General features: G+C 44.5%; 1 protein-coding gene across 1 annotated transcript in view; it reads left to right on the forward strand.

The window, feature by feature from the left end:
* The window catches only part of LOC137562605 (venom factor-like), a 316,987-nt gene that overhangs the window by 14,403 nt on the left and 284,819 nt on the right, over positions 1-17,765 (forward strand). The window contains exons 2-4 of the mRNA XM_068274109.1: positions 2,264-2,450; positions 6,746-6,908; positions 9,128-9,198. Coding sequence (XP_068130210.1) covers positions 2,264-2,450; positions 6,746-6,908; positions 9,128-9,198 — 421 coding nt within the window. The remainder of the gene's footprint in view (positions 1-2,263; positions 2,451-6,745; positions 6,909-9,127; positions 9,199-17,765) is intronic.

Raw genomic sequence — 17,765 nt, forward strand, 5'->3', positions numbered from 1 at the left:
TTAATGGTCGTTGGCTGCTTTTTTTTTTAAATAATCGTCGTTTGAAATGATCGGGGAACGATCATTTCAAACGACTATAGTCGCTTGTGTGTACGCACCTATAGGCTTCACCCTATTATTATTATTATTTAGTATTTATATAGCGCCAACATCTTACACAGCGCTGTACAGTATATATATATATATATATATATATTGTCTTGTCACTAACTGTCCCTCAAAGGAGCTCACGATCTAATCCCTACTATTATCATATGTCTATGTATGTATATTATGTAGTGTAAGTACTGTAGTCTAGGGCCAATTTAGGAGTGAACCAATTAACTTATCTGTATGTTTTTGGGATGTGGGAGGAAACCGGAGTACCCGGAGGAAACCCACACAGACACGGGGAGAACATACAAACACCCTATGACAGCGGATCACCGCCGAGACTCTGGAGGGGACAGCCGTGTCACACTGCCTAATATCGCAGCGCTGTACATGCTAATTAGATGGCAGTGTCGCCGTCTAACAGTCTCTGAGCGGCGATCTCCGCTGGAAGACTGAAGGCGGAGCGGAGGAGGAGATGTGCGCCCGATCTCCTGCAAAATGAAGCTCCAGGATCGGCCTTAGGCGGTCCTGGGGCTGCCGCTGTGGACACGCCAATCGGCGTGACGCGGTCAGCAAGCAGTTAAAACTTGCAGCATTCTAGTTTTTGTCATAATATTTTGTTTGTATGTACGCATTTTACATGATCAAATATTAGAGGTGTCACGAACATAGAATTGATAACTCTCAAAAATGAATAAATACTGTAAATACTAAACATTGAAAATGTCAAAAAGGTATAACATTCTAATTTTGAAAATGATAAAACATGTAAAAATCTATCACGTTATAATCTTCAAAATTATGATCATAATCAGCTTATTATGATTACACAAAATTTTGCATACATTACGCCCATACGTAATTATGATGTGTAAAGTCAATTAGTTTCGTGTAATCGTTTGTAATTTCACATAATTTTCACATAATTTTTATAATCTCGCCAAAGGACCGGCATCACTCGATGTATTTAGAAGCTCTTTATAACTTTATTGGCATCAATATGATAGCAACGACAGACGCTGTTTCGGCCCCCACGGGCCTTTATCAAGTTGCACAGGATCCTGTGCAACTTGATAAAGGCCCGTGGGGGCCGAAAAAGCGTCTGTCGTTGCTATCATATTGATGCCAATAAAGTTATAAAGAGCTTCTAAATACTTCGAGTGGTGCCGGTCCTTTGGCGAGATTCTATGTTGTGACCCCTTGGTACTGGGGTGAGGACCTAGGCACACTTTCCTGCATTAAAGCCACTGTGAGTGCTCCTGGCTGGGCACTTGGAAGACACATCATTTTTATGTAATTGTGTGCGAAACTACAAATGATTACAATTAGACAACATTATTTACGATTTTTCCTGACAATTTGCATAACAGGGCCGGGCCGAGGCATAGGCGGAGAGGCTCCAGCCTCAGGGCGCAGTGTAGGAGAGGGCGCACAATTCATTCAGCTGTCATTCCTAATTGTGTCTGAAGCAGAAAGAAATAAGAAAAGGGGATACATGGCAGTGACTGCAAGCCAGATAACTAGATATTAAGGTGTTGGGGAGGTTGTGGGCCCTGTGGCGCCTCTTAGTCTAATAGCAATCAGTGTGTGACGGCTGGGGTGGCAGGGATGGAGGGGCACACTTTGGTGTCTCAGCCTTGGGTGCTGGAGGACCTTGTCCCGGCTCTGTTGCATATAATTGCCAATTTCGATGCAAAATAACATCTATGTGAAATTTGTGCTCATCGCTATTGGTGCTTGATTTTATCTCCTGTCTCCCTGTTCCGTTTGTTTATTTATATAAGTATTTATATAGCGCCGACATATTATGCAGCACTGTACAGAGTATATTGTCTTGTCACTAACTGTCCCTTAGATGGGCTCACAACCTAATCCCTACCATAGTCACATCTATGTATGTGGCGTGTAGTGCATGTATCATAGTCTAGGGCCAATTTAGGGGAAATCAATTACCTTATCTGTATGTTTTTGTTATGAGGGAGGAAACTGGAGTGCTCGAAGGAAACCCACACAGACACGGGGAGAACATACAAACTCCTTGCAGATGTTGACTTGGCTGGGATTTGAATCAGGAGTTCACAGCTGCAAGGCGAGAGTGCTAACCACTATGCCACCGTGCTGATCCAGCTAGTTAACATATGCTCACATTTTGCATTTCTTACTCATACAGGTGCTCTCTGATAACATCTAACGTCCTACGTATAGACAGCGAGGAGACCTTCATAGTAGATGGACACGGGACAGAGATGAATGGTCATATCAGAATCTACGACTTCCCTAAGAAAAAAGGAAAATTAGCTGAGGGACCCATCGCCGTCAACAGCAACAATGGTTTCTTGGGGACAACTAAATTCTTGGTAAGTTATTAATTTGGCAGATTGACAAACTAAGGGCTGGTGCACACCAGAGCGGTTCTGAAGTGTTTTTTTAAAACGCCTGCAGGGGGAAAACCGCTTGGCTAATGAAAGTGAATGGGATGGTGCACACCAGAGCGGGTCGTTTTTTCCACAAACGCAAACTCGAGGGCTACAGCATTTTTCAAAATCTCCCCAAAAATAGTACAGGCACCGCTTTGCGGATGAAGCGCACTGATGATATGAACCTTCTCATAGAGAATCATTGCACAAAAGTTTTGTGGGCAATTTTGAAAATCGCCTGCGCTTGAAAAAGGACGAAAACGCCCTAGATGTGAATAAGCCCTCAGCATCATTGAAAAAAATATATACTTAAAGTGGAACTAAACTTAGCAGTTGATTTCCTCTCTAAAAGATTAGCCACAGCATGATAACCTTTGCGGAAAAAAATCTTCATTACAATTTATGAAAATTCAAAAAAAAAAAAAAAAACTGAAATTTTAACTGGTTTCACTTTTGCAGGGACTCAGGGAGCACTGAAAGGGTAAAGCCTCAGTGATTACTACATGGAGAGCTGCCTTGACAGAGCTCTCCTTTGGTCTATTCACAGTTGTTGATAAGACCTAATTAGACACTTTGGTCTACAGACACAAACACAGAACACAGAGACCAGCAACAAAATTGATACGTGGGATGGAAGGTCTCACCAAGAAAGGTTAGATAAACTGTGTTTATTTAGTCTAGAGAAAAGACGCCTTAAGGCCCATATACACGTCGGATTTTTTCAAACGACGGGTCGTTTGAACGTCCTGTCGTTCGCCCGCTAAATCGGGCGTGTGTACAGACTGTCGTTCGCTTGATAAGAGTGAGTTTGAGCACTCCGCCCGGCGGATTGCTCAAACTCACTCTTATCAAGCGAACGACAGTCTGTACACACGCCCGATTTAGCGGACGAACGACGGGACATTCAAACGACCCGTCGTTCGAAAAAATCCAACGTGTGTATGGGCCTTTAGAGGGGATCTAATTGACATGTATAAATACATCAGAGGGCAATATAATAGCTTTGCGGATGAGCTTTTTGTCCCTAGGCCTTCTCAAAGGACTAGAGGACATGATCTGCGCATGGAGGAAAAACGTTTTAGCCATTTATTTAGGAAAGGGTTCTTTACAGTAAGAGTGATTAAGATGTGGAATGCATTGCCACAGGAAGTCGTTATGGCAAACTCTATACATGCATTTAAAGGGGGCTTAGATGCTTTCCTTGCGTTGAAAGACATCCATGGCTACAATTACTAGGTAATGCCTAATGATGTTGATCCAGGAATTTTGTCTGATTGCCATCTGGAGTCGGGAAGGAATTTTTTTCCCTTTTGGGGCTAATTGGACCATGCCTTGTAAGGGTTTTTTTGTTCTCCTTCCTCTGGATCAACAGGGATATGTGAGGGAGCAGGCTGGAGTTGTACTTTTCAACCAAATTAACTATGTAACTATGCAAGAGAAGTGGATTTCTTCAGCAACTAAATGTGGAATAAAGATGTTTCGTTGTGTGCTGTGCAAGAGATTGAGTCTGCTTTAATTATAACGGAAGAAAGTTTATAATAACTATAGGCTAGCTGAATGATATAACAATTACCGTATTTTCCGCCGTATAAGACTCTCCAGAATATAAGACGCACCCAGGTTTAGAGGGCAAAAAACGGAAAAAAAATATAAACTAATCCTGGTGCGTCCATATTTCAGGAGCATCTTGTATATGTCCTGCCCCAAATGGTGTTTTCCTGTGTCCTCATATGTGTCCTCATGTTTCCCCCATGTGTCCTCAAGTTTCCCCCCATGTGTCCTCATGTTTCCCCCATGTGTCCTCAAGTTTCCCCCCATGTGTCCTCATGTTTCCCCCATGTGTCCTCAAGTTTCCCCCCATGTGTCCTCATGGCTTCCTCATGTGTCCTCATGTGCCTGGCTCCCCCCGCGTGCCTCTCTTCCCTCCCCTTTTTGCTTACCTAATCCATGCACCCGTGGGGACTGCAGACATCAGTCTTTTCCGTCATCAAATGATGATGGAAAAGACTGTCCGTCATCATTCAGGTAAACCGGCTGCCTCTGCACGCACTGACTGGGGGGGGGGGGGGGGAGCGAATACGGTATGTTGAAAGATGTTAGTCAGAAATTGATTATTGGCTGGATTATTGGCTTATTCGATGGCAGTTAATCTGTGGCACATCTAATCAGTGATGATCATAATCAGCTTATTACGATTATGCGAAATTTAGTGCAAATGTTCGCAATTATGCCTATACGTCATTACAAATTGGTAATTCAACTGATTTTGTTATAGACATTCGCTTGAATTTTCATGTAATTTTTGCTTTATTTCATGCTAACTTTGGCGGTGAATAGCAAAGCCTCCCATAAATGCTATTGTCACCAAAACTGCCGTTAAGAAGATTAGTGGGTACAAGTCGAAAAAATGTTTTTTCAAAAAGACCTTGTAGTTATTTAGTTCTTTAAAAAATCAATTTTAAAAATGCAACTCAGAAAAATTTTAACTCAGAAAAATTAGTTTAACAACCCTTTTTTCTTTGCATTTTTAAAATCGATTTCTCAAAAACTACAAGGTCTTTTTGAAATATAATTTGTTTGACTTGTACCCACTCCTTAACACATGTAGCAATTTTGGTTGCAATAGCATGCATGGGGGCTTTGCTATTCACAGCAATAGTGAGGCCAGAGATAATGCCATACAGACTGTTAACCTGGCCCGTTGGATGACGGCCCACTCCAGCCCTATCATTTATTTTATGTACGGATGCTGAAAAGGCATTTGACAGAGTGGAGTGGGCCTTCATTGAGGGAGTGCTGGGATATATAGGTGTACAGGAGATAATGAGTAATACAATCATGGCATTGTCTTCTCAACCAAATACGAGGATGAGGACAAATGGAGTTTTGTCGGACACTTTTTTCATAAAGCATGGGACCCGACAGGGTTGCCCCCTGTTCCCATTGGTTTTTTCCCTGACGCTTGAGCCCTTTTTGTGTAGGGTGAGACGGGACTCCAGCATACGGGGTATTGAGGTGAGGGGGTCTACACACAAGGTGGCCGCGTACGCTGATGATATGCTGTTTTACCTTACGGAGCCGCACATTTCACTTCCAAATCTAATGCACAAATTCCACATTTTTAGATCTATGGCAAACTTGAAAATTAACTTTGACCAAAGTGAGGCAATAAGTTGGGGTTTGGATAATGACTAAAAAAGTTTTAAAAGAGAAAACTTCTCATTTAAATGGCCAAATAAAACACTGAAGATACTGGGGGTGAAAATTACGTTTGACTTAAAAGAGGTGGTATCATGGTTCAACTATGTTCCTCTGCGGGAGCAGGTGAAGCAGGATTTAATGACCTGGGACCAACCTCACTTCTTGTGGTTTGGCAAAATCGCCATAATTAAAATGAATATCCTTCCACAGCTGCTTTATTTGTTCCAGGTCTTACCTATGCCGATACCCACATTTTTCTTCAAAAAACTTGCGAGTTCTATTGGTAGATTTATAGGTAAAGTACAAAATACGAAAATAAGTTATAGGTTACAGACAGCAGAAAGAGTGTGTGTGTGTGGGGGGGGATAGCAGTACCTAACTTTAAATATTATTACGAGGCTGTCACAATGGTTAAAATTGTGCATTGACACAGACATGCGGAGGAGAAAAGATAGGTTTCCCTAGAGGAGGAGATAGTGGGACGCTCCATAAGCAATATACTGTGGACTTCTGAAAAGAGTAAAACGACTGTACAAGGTAAAGGAGTAGTTCTGATAAAACATACGATGGAGAGAATTGATAAATCTAGGAAAAAAGAAGAAATGTCCCCATGGCCGACACCCCTGATATCAATACTGGGAAATATAAATTTCCCTATAGGTATGCATCCACTTAACTATTCCAGATGGAGGGGGGGGGGGAACGAGAATGAAGAGCATGGGATATGGTGGTGGCTGCGCTGCGGCCACTTCGCACATTGGCCGGTCAGGACCCGAAGTGGCCGGCCAGAACTAGAAGTGGCCACACTACGGGTTCTGGCCGTAACATATACGAGGCTTTTGTATATTGAAAAATTGGAAAAATAAAGCTATTATAAAAACAAAACAAACATTTTTGTAAATATTTTTTTTATATATTTTCATGACACTACATGTAAGATATGACACTGTAATAAAATGTAAAGTACTCAGTGTGCAGCTCCTGAGTGAAAAATGCTAAAATGGTACCCAAACGGTGTTTTGAATTTCCTGTAGGTTCCTTCCAAATTTTTAGACAAGGACCCAAACAAGAAGCAGTATGTCTATGTCATTGTGGATTCTCCTAACTGCAAAGAGGAAAAAGTTGTTCTGGTCTCCTATCAAAGTGGATATATATTCATACAGACCGATAAACCCATCTATACTCCGGGATCTACAGGTAAACACATTGCAGCTTTAGCTGCCAGTATAAATAACACTTTCCTTTGACTTCTAAAGGCTGCCATACACTGGTCGATTGCCACCAGATCAACCAACAGATAGAATCTCATCAGAGAGGGATCTATTGGCAGCCCATACAGGATCTTCTCAAAAAAATAGCATATTGTGATAAAGTTCATTATTTTCTGTAATGTACTGATAAACATTAGACTTTCATATATTTTAGATTCATTACACACAGCTGAAGTAGTTCAAGCCTTTTATTGTTTTTCTTATTGATTATTTTAGCATACAGCTCATGAAAACCCAAAATTCCTATCTCAAAAAATTAGCATATTTCATCCGACCAATAAAAGAAAAGTGTTTTTAAAACAAAAAAAGTCAACCTTCAAATAATTATGTTCAGTTATGCACTCAATACTTGGTCGGGAATCCTTTTGCAGAAATGACTGCTTCAATGCTGCGTGGCATGGAGGCAATCAGCCTGTGACACTGCTCAGGAGTTATGGAGGCCCAGGATGCTTCGATAGTGGCCTTTAGCTCATCCAGAGTGTTGGGTCTTGCGTCTTTCAACTTTCTCTTCACAATATCGCTCAGATTCTCTATGGGGTTCAGGTCAGGAGAGTTGGCAGGCCAATTGAGCACAGTAATACCATGGTCAGTAAATCATTTACCAGTGGTTTTGGCACTGTGAGCAGGTGCCAGGTCGTGCTGAAAAATGAAATCTTCATCTCCATAGCTTTTCGGCAGATGGAAGCATGAAGTGCTCCAAAATCTCCTGATAGCTAGCTGCATTGACCCTGCCCTTGATAAAACACAGTGGACCAACACCAGCAGCTGACATGGCACCCCAGACCATCACTGACTGTGGGTACTTGACACTGGACTTCAGGCATTTTGGCATTTCCCTCTCCCCAGTCTTCCTCCAGACTCTGGCACCTTGATTTCTGAATGACATGCAAAAGTTGCTTTCATCCGAAAAAAGTACTTTGGACCACTGAGCAACAGTCCAGTGCTGCTTCTCTGTAGCCCAGGTCAGGTGCTTCTGCCACTGTTTCTGGTTCAAAAGTGGCTTGACCTGGGGAATGTGGCACCTGTAGCCCATTTCCTGCACACGCCTGTACACGGTGGCTCTGGATGTTGCTACTCCAGACTCAGTCCACTGCTTCCGCAGGTCCCCCAAGGTCTGGAATCGGTCCTTTTCCACAATCTTCCTCAGGGTCCGGTCACCTCTTCTCGTTGTGCAGCGTTTTCTGCCACACTTTTTCCTTCCCACAAACTTCCCACTGAGGTGCCTTGATACAGCACTCTGGGAACAGACTATTCGTTCAGAAATGTCTTTGTGTCTTACCTTCTTGCTTGAGGGTTTCAATGATGGCCTACTGGACAGCAGTCAGGTCGGCAGTCTTACCCATGATTGCGGTTTAGTGGCTCTTCTGCAATATTTTCAGGTGCCTTTTGTCCATGTTTGACCCCAGTTATAAACAATTAACATTAAAGAGGAACTGTAACATCAAAACGTCCCCTGGGGGGGTACTCACCTCGGGTGGGGGAAGCCTCAGGATCCTAATGAGGCTTCCCACGCCGTCCTCCGTCCCTCAGGGGTCTCGCTGCAGCCCTCCGTACAGCGGCGACGTAAATATTTACCTTCCCGGCTCCTGCGCAGGCGCTCTGGTGGCTGTCGGCTCCGAAGTAGGCGGAAATACCCGATCGTCGTCGGGTCTGCTCTACTGCGCAGGCGCAAGTCTCCGGCGCCTGCGCAGTAGAGCGGACCCGACGGAGATCGGGTATTTCCGTCTAGTTCCGAGCCGCAAGCAGCCGCAGTGCCCCCGCTGGAGTCAGCAAAGGTAAATATTGAACTGACAGTCGGGTCTGTCGCCGGCTGTTCGGAGGGCTGCAGCGAGACCCCCGTGGGACAGAGGACGGCGTGGGAAGCCTCATTAGGATCCTGAGGCTTCCCCCTCCCGAGGGGAGTACTCCCAGGGGATCTTTTTGGTGTTACAGAGTCTCTTTAAACTTATATTTGAAGAACTTGTTAGAAAAAAAAGCAAGAAGCAATACCATTATACTGTATGTTCTTTGTAGTGCATTGGCTGTAAAGTGGAGTATGGTAATGTTGTATAATACTGTGATTTGTATCATTATCGTTTTGTATAGTCACACACTGTATCATGCCATCTAACACAAAACTTCTATTTCCTTTTTCCTCATATTTAGTTAACTTTAGGATCTTCAGCATGACACCAGATCTGAAGCTGGTCAACAAGCCAGTATCAGCTGAAGTTGTGGTAAGACCATTATTTTTTTCTCTTCCACAGCTCTCTACCATCCAGTGGCATACCTAGGGCATGTGACACCCGTTGCTGGGTATTAAATGACACCTCTCCTCCCCCCACCCCCGCGCTGAAAAAAAATAAAATGAAGGGGTGTGGCAAGCTGAGACGGGTAATGCAAGGTATAGGTGCTCCCAGTATAGGTAGCCTGGTATAGGTTGCCCACAGTATAGGTAGCCTGGAATAGTTGCCCCTGGTGTAGGTAGCCTGGAATAGTTGCCCCCAGTATTAGTAGCCTGGAATAGTTGCCCACAGTAAAAGTAGCCTGGAATAGTTGCCCCCGGTGTAGGTAGCCTGGAATAGTTGCCCCCAGTGTAGGTAGCCTGGAAAAGTTGCCTGCAGTATAGGTAGCCTGGAACAGAGGCGTAGCTAGGGCTTTCAGCGCCCAGGGACAAAGACTATTAATGCGGCCTCTAAGGAGAAACGCCACCCCCAAAAAGGGGGGCATGGGTACTCTGTTAAGTGCTGCAGAAGAGGTTGGTGCTATATGGGAGGATATTACACTAGGACTATGGTATGATTAGATTGTGAGTTCCTCTGAGGATAGTCAGTGACATGACTATGTACTCTGTAAAGTGCTGCAGAAGATGTCAGTGCTATATAAATACATAAAAATAATATGGTAGGACATTAGACTAGGAGTATGGTAGGATTAGATTGTGAGCTCCTCTAAGGACAGTCAGTGACATGACTATGTATTCTGTACAGTGCTGCAGAAGATGATAGTGCTATACTATACATAATACATTTTATACATAATAATAATAATAATAATAATAATAATAATAATATGGTAGGACATTAGACTAGGACTATGGTATGATTAGATTGTGAGTTCCTCTGAGGATAGTCAGTGACACGACTATGTACTCTGTAAAGTGCTGCAGAAGATGTCAGTGCTATATAAATACATTAAAATAATATGGTAGGACATTAGACTATGACTATGGTAGGATTAGATTGTGAGCTCCTCTGAGGACAGTCAGTGACATGACTATGTACTCTGTAAAGTGCTGCAGAAGATGTCAGTGCTATATTAATACATAATAATAATATGGTAGGACATTAGACTATGACTATGGTAGGATAAGATTGTGAGCTCCTCTAAGGACAGTCAGTGACATGACTACTGTATACGGTATATTCAAATACAAGTAGACTTTGTGTATAAATTGACCCAATTGTTTGACCCTCTTAAGATTACATTCCTCCACACTGATGCTTTTAATGTTGCATAAGGCAAGATACCTGGAGATATTAACCCCTGATGATCTCTAAGCATCTTCCATACACCGTGCTCGGATACCATTTTTCACTATCTGGAACTAATTCGGATCCGGATGCCCAGATATCCGATCCGGGTCGATATCTGGATCAAAAATTTTCCAATCTGAATCCGGGTCGGATATCCGACCCCAGTATCCGGGGTATCCGGCCGGATTTGGATATCTGGATAGAAAAAACGGAAGTGCCCTTTAAATTGCTTTAAAAGGGGAACACTAATTGATAATCTGGGGACGTAAAATCCCCCCCCCCCACCAAAAAAAAATGGCCGTCAATTAACATCAGGCCTAGGTTCCAGACGGCGGTCGTGCAGCCCACATTGGGTCCAAAGTCCAAAATGCAAAGTGCAAAGTGCCACGTGCTAACACGTGCAAAGTGCAAAGTGCCAAGTGCGAAGAGCCACATGCAAACAAGTGCAAAGTGCCAAAAGTGCAAAGTGCCACGTGCAAAGTGCGAAGTGCCACATGCCAACAAGTGCAAAGTGCCACATGAAAACAAGTGCAAAGTGCCACTTTGCACATGACACTTTGCATGTGGAACGTGTTTGCACAGGGCACTTACTTGGCATGTGGCACTTTGCATGTGTTCGCACATGGCACTTTGCACATGGCACTTTGCATGTGTTTGCATGTGGCACTATGCACGTGGCACTTTGCACTGGTTTGCACATGGCACTTTGCACGTGTTTACACGTGGAACTTTGCACTTGGCACTTGTGGCACTTTGCACTTTGCACTTGTTTCCACTTTGCACTTGGCACTTGGCACTTTGAACGTGGCACTTAGCACGTGGCACTTTTCACTTTGCACATGGCAGGCAGCAGCTGGCCTGGTGTGTGCACAGCACACACACAGACACATAGCAGCTGCAGCAGCCCTGCAGCACACACTCTAAATGTCACACTATGACATCAATCAAGCTAATGAACGATTTAACTATAGTGTAGTGATAGTGAAGGACTTAATCACTGAACAGCTTATCACTGTGTGTACACAGCCCTTGGTAGGCCAGCCCAGCAGCACTGCAGCACAGTCTCTGCCACACTATGAGACATCAATCAAGCTAATTAACGATTTAACTATAGAGTAGTGATAGTAGTGAAGGGGTTAATCAATGAACAGCTTTAGGTTTATAACTGTGTACACACTTGGTATGTCAGCAGCACTGGAGCATGTCTCTCAGTGAGCATTCAGCAAGCCACGACGATCTTTCTCATCATGGCAGTCCTCCTCATTATACAGGGGGGGGGGGGGCTGGCCAGTGTTCCTTTCTGTGATTGGGTGCCAGGGCTTAGGCTAGGAGGCCTCTGATTGGCTCAATGAGGTCAGGTGGGGCTGCCCAGGGTTCCCCTCTGTGATTGGTTGCTAGTGCTTCTGCTGGGAGCCCTCTGATTGGCTCCAGGATGTCATCACCTTAGTTACAGTAATTTCTGATCCGGATACCTGCAATATCCATGGTATGCGCCCAACTATCCGCAGATAGCTATCCGGATTTGGGCCCAGCTATCCGGAATCCGGATCCTATTGGATGGGCCTAAAAAGTTCGGATATCCGGACTTCCGGCAGTTGTCACCTTCCCCACACGCTGAGAACAGGCCGGAGTAGGCCGCCCTTGTGCTACCCCTGAGAACGCCACTGCTTCATTCTCAACCATCTCAGGTAAACCCCTAACAGATACACCGAGTTGTGCAAATTGGTGTTTAGCCTGAGAAATGTTTGACATACACTTTCTATGGGGTTGGGTGACAGCAGAAATGTTTTCTGTGTACACAAACATCCATCGACCACATCACAATAATGTGTAGTCTTCTTTGTAGACCTTTCTACAGTATCCTTTTGGAAATCGATAACTGTGGATCTGCCGCTGAACTGAGTGGCTCATGCTGCATGCAGTATTCAAGATAGGGGGTCTATTTGTATGAATGCCTATCAGTAGCATAACTACAAATCATGCCCACCCCAGAAAAACTTAGATGGGGCCCCCAATGTTCACTTCCCTTTCCCTTGTCTACCCCTGGTGACCCTCACAGACCATCTTGCATGGGACATAAAACAAGTGTGGCCATCATAATTTTCATACTCACAACAAGTAAAACAAAATGATCTGAAGGATGGATCCCTTTATTGGAGGAAGGGGAGGTCAGTTGCTGGGGCCCCTCACAGCTCTGGGCCTCTCTGCATCTCAGGGGCTGCTCCTCTGTAGTTACGCTCTTGATGCCTATTGCAGAACCCAAACCTCTGTGGCTCTCAATGCACCCAAACCTCTGTGGCTTTCCATGCACCCAAACCTCCGTGGCTTTCATTGCACCCAAACCTCCGTGGCTCTCCAGGCACCCAAACCTCCGTGGCTCTCCATGCACCCAAACCTCCGTGGCTCTCCATGCACCCAAACCTCCGTGGCTTTCATTGCACCCAAACCTCCGTGGCTTTCATTGCACCCAAACCTCTGTGGCTTTCCATGCACACAAACCTCCGTGGCTCTCCATGCACCCAAACCTCTGTGGCTTTCCATGCACCCAAACCTCCGTGGCTCTCCATGCACCCAACCTCTGTGGCTCTCCAGGCACCCAAACCTCCATGGCTCTCCATGCACCCAAACCTCTGTGGCTCTCCATGCACCCAAACCTCCGTGGCTCTCCATGCACCCAAACCTCTGTGGCTTTCCATGCACCCAAACCTCCGTGGCTCTCCATGCACCCAACCTCTGTGGCTCTCCAGGCACCCAAACCTCTGTGGCTCTCCAGGCACCCAAACCTCTGTGGCTCTCCAGGCACCCAAACCTCTGTGGCTCTCCATGCACCCAAACCTCTGTGGCTCTCCATGCACCCAAACCTCCGTGGCTCTCCATGCACCCAAACCTCTGTGGCTTTCCAGGCACCCAAACCTCCGTGGCTCTCCATGCACCCAAACCTCCATGGCTTTCATTGCACCCAAACCTCTGTGGCTCTCCATGCACCCAAACCTCTGTGGCTTTCCATGCACCCAAACCTCCGTGGCTCTCCATGCACCCAAACCTCTGTGGCTCTCCATGCACCCAAACCTCCATGGCTCTCCATGCACCCAACCTCTGTGGCTCTCCAGGCACCCAAACCTCTGTGGCTCTCCAGGCACCCAAACCTCTGTGGCTCTCCAGGCACCCAAACCTCTGTGGCTTTCCATGCACCCAAACCTCCGTGGCTCTCCATGCACCCAAACCTCTGTGGCTCTCCATGCACCCAAACCTCCATGGCTCTCCATGCACCCAACCTCTGTGGCTCTCCAGGCACCCAAACCTCTGTGGCTTTCCATGCACCCAAACCTCCGTGGCTCTCCATGCACCCAAACCTCTGTGGCTCTCCATGCACCCAAACCTCCATGGCTCTCCATGCACCCAACCTCTGTGGCTCTCCAGGCACCCAAACCTCTGTGGCTTTCCAGGCACCCAAACCTCCGTGGCTCTCCAGGCACCCAAACCTCTGGCTCTCCATGCACCCAAACCTCCATGGCTCTCCATGCACCCAAACCTCCGTGGCTTTCCATGCACCCAAACCTCTGTGGCTCTCCATGCACCCAAACCTCTGTGGCTCTCCATGCACCCAAACCTCCGTGGCTCTCCATGCACCCAAACCTCTGTGGCTTTCCAGGCACCCAAACTTCCGTGGCTCTCCAGGCACCCAAACCTCTGGCTCTCCATGCACCCAAACCTCCGTGGCTCTCCAGGCACCAAAATTTCCTGCTACTCTTTGACTGGGTGCACACATAGTAGAAACACTAGCGTTGCGTAAAACGCTGCGTTTTCGCCGCTAATGAAAGTCTATGGGCCGCAGGAAAAAACACATGTAAAAAACGCATATGCGTTTTACAGTATGCATTTCGCAAACGGTGGTTCTGTTGCACAATATGCAGGATGGCTGCCAAAACGCACATAATGAAATTCAATGGGAACACAATAGTATGTGTTTTCCATGCGTTTTCCATGCGTTTTTATATGCGCTTTTTGCTTTAAAAATTGTTTAGTGATGCATTTTCGATTCCTGTTGTCTTCCTAGTGATTTGCATAAAACGCAATAAAAAATGCATACAAAACGCATATACTTTTTTTTAAATTAGTGAACTGCAAATGCATAAAAATGCACGTAAAACGCATCAAAAATGCAACCGCACAAAAAACACAGTAAAAACGCTACATTTCACGCTATGTCATATGGGATCTCAGTCTTTAGGTGATGAAGGTTTTTTTTTTTCTGAAAAATGTCAGCTTTGACAGCATAAAGTGAGTTTTGCCGCCTACATTTGATGGGAACTGCTTCTTTCTGTCCTCACTCAGTCAGGCAGGCTTCACACTTTTTGAAAATATGTGTGCTATTTGTGAAATTGTTTCCCGCAGGCGTAATGTGTCAATGGCATTAGATTTAGTGTGAAATTGTGTTTGTGAATTTTCTGCATTTAAAATTCGGATGGCAGGCTTGCTTTTTCAATGGAAACGCAGAAAATTTGCACAGACCTTTGCATTTTGCATGAAAATGTATGTGCAATTTAGAAGTCAATTGGATGGTTTTTCATGTTAATTTACTTTACTGGTGTTCACAGAAAAATTGATTAGCAAAATTCCACACACAAAAAGTATTTAAAACGGAAAAAAAAATGTGCAGAAAAGTTTGTGCAACAAAGAATTAAAAAAAACTGTAAATGCAGAATTCTGCATTTTGGACAATCGCATGCTTTTTCACATGGACAGGTGAAGATTTATAGATCTCAATGCAGTTAAAAGAATCTCAACCCCTGACATTGAGCTCAGCTCCCCTCTTCCCCAATCCCCAACACTATCAAAAGAAAAAAAAAACAAATATATATACTGTATATACCGTATATATATATATATATATATATATATATATATATATATATATATATATATATTTATATATATATATATATATATACTATACATATGTATATACAGGGGCGTAGCAATAGGGGTTGCAGAGGTTGTGACCGCATCGGGGCCCTTCGCTACGATATTCGCTCTCTATTGGTCCTGTGCTGGTAATAATCCCTTCTATATATACTTTGAATAGTAGTAATCACTAACAAACTGTTCCCCATCCCCTTCTTGCACCTCTGACACTGTAGTTACCATGGGCAGGTTGGTGAATCGTATCAATTGTTATTGGGGGGCCCCATTGTAAAACTTGCATCGGAGCCCACAGCTCTTTAGCTACACCACTATATATATATATACAGTATATATATACCATATATATATATATATGTTTCCCAGTCAAACAGGACATTAGTTAACAAAAAATATTGATTTTTTCCCTTGAACAATTTTCTTTTCTATACATTTTAATGGGAAAAAGAGAAAAAAATGAAAAAAACATATTATTTTACCAATTCCAGTTTAAAAATAAAAAGGGCTACTGTAGATAAAAAAACATAATTTTTGTTTGGCTTTTTCTATTGTTTTTCACAAAACTTAGATTATCTTTCTGTCACAATTTATTTTAAAGGTATTTGATTTTAAAATATTGCTACAGGGTGCATTTTTCACTATAATTTGAGAAAATAAAAGTATTTTTAATAGTAAAAATCAATCTTATTGGTTCAGGGAACATATATTCTCTTTCACCAATTAGTGCTGCATCAGAGTGCCAAAGGTGTGTACAGGAGCAAGCCCAATTGTGCACAGCTAGGCTTCTGCTACAAGACCTATATCTACATCCTCGTGGCTTAGATGAAGTCACGGAGGACGTTGATATACTGTAGTGGTGCATAACGTAGTTAATATGGCTGGAAAAAAAATGGAGATGAGAAATACTGCAAGTGGCAGTGTTAAAGAATTGTATGTGTAGTTCAGATAATGAATAGAACATTAATAGCAAAGAAAAAATTCATTTTTATTTTCAGTATATACAGTAGCTTTTTTATGACCAGTGCTGTCACTACCATTAAGGCAAGGGGGCAATTGCCCCAGGCCCTAGAGCCCAGGTGGAGCCCCCAAGCCTGTCCAATCTTCACCATTTACATTTTTTTTTTTTAGCTGGCCAGGCTTCTGGGTCCCACGGGCAGAGGCGGGACAAGGTCCTCCAGCACCCAAGGCTGAGACACCAAAGTGCGCCCCTCCATCCCTGCCACCCCAGCCGTCACACACTGATTGCTATTAGACTAAGAGGCGCCCCAGGGCCCCCAATCCTCCCAACACCCTAATATCTAGTTATCTGGCTTGCAGTCATAGCCATGTATCCCCTTTTCTTATTTCTTTCTGCTTCAAACACAATTAGGAATGACAGCTGAATAAATTGTGCGCCCCCTCCTACACTGCGCCCTGAGGCTGGAGCCTCTCCAGCCTATGCCTTGGCCTGGCCCTGCCCACGGGCCATTAGCTGGGGAACAGTGGCAGGCAGGGGAATGAGGAAAGGCCCCCCAAATGTCCCCCCCCTTGCCTGCGCATGTTCAGAGTGATGCCAGCTGCAGGTACAGTACAACTTACCTGTCAGCGCTGTTGGGAACTTCTGCAAGTCTTCTCCCCACCACGCAGTTTCGTGTCTCCTCTCTGATGCCCCTAGTGGCACCTCGCATTGCAGGGCTTTACCCGGGGGGGTGGGGAAGCACATCTGGCTATCTATACTGGGGGGGGGGCTATCTAACCCTGGGGGACCATCCTGCTGTCTATACTGGGGGCGGCTACCTAATACTGAGGGCACATCTGCTTATCTGTACTAAGGGGGGGGGGAGGGGGAACTACCTACGCCAGCGCAGTGATGGAGACGGTCGGGGGAAAGTTTCAGGCGGGCCCCCAAGTTCCTTTTGCTCCGTGGCCCCATTGGTGCTAGAACCAGCCCTGTTTATGACATTGCATAATTCTGTCATATTTGCAATTACAAACCACACACTGAATTTTAAACTATGAAACAGAGCAGAGATAACGACCCTTTGAACTCCCTAAGTAAAACCTTATCTAAAGTTTCCTCTGATTGTTTCTGTGATGTATAAGTGCTTCAGAAAATAGGATTGTCTCCGACCCAAGTTGGGTTGGAGAGCTCAGAGCAGCTCTTTTGAATGGATAACAACGGACGTTCCTTAACTCTTCCTAAACTGGAAACAATATGAGGCTCTGTTCTTTGTTACCAATGTTCTGTTTCTTAGCTGTACCACACATAAAATTCATTATCTCATAACTTATTTTCCCTTCAGAATCCCTTTAAGCTTAGTGCCCAAGTGCCCATACAAAAATAATTGTAGCTTGTGATGTGGAGC

The sequence above is a fragment of the Hyperolius riggenbachi genome, chromosome 3 (assembly GCF_040937935.1).
Source record: "Hyperolius riggenbachi isolate aHypRig1 chromosome 3, aHypRig1.pri, whole genome shotgun sequence".
Lineage (NCBI taxonomy): Eukaryota > Metazoa > Chordata > Amphibia > Anura > Hyperoliidae > Hyperolius > Hyperolius riggenbachi.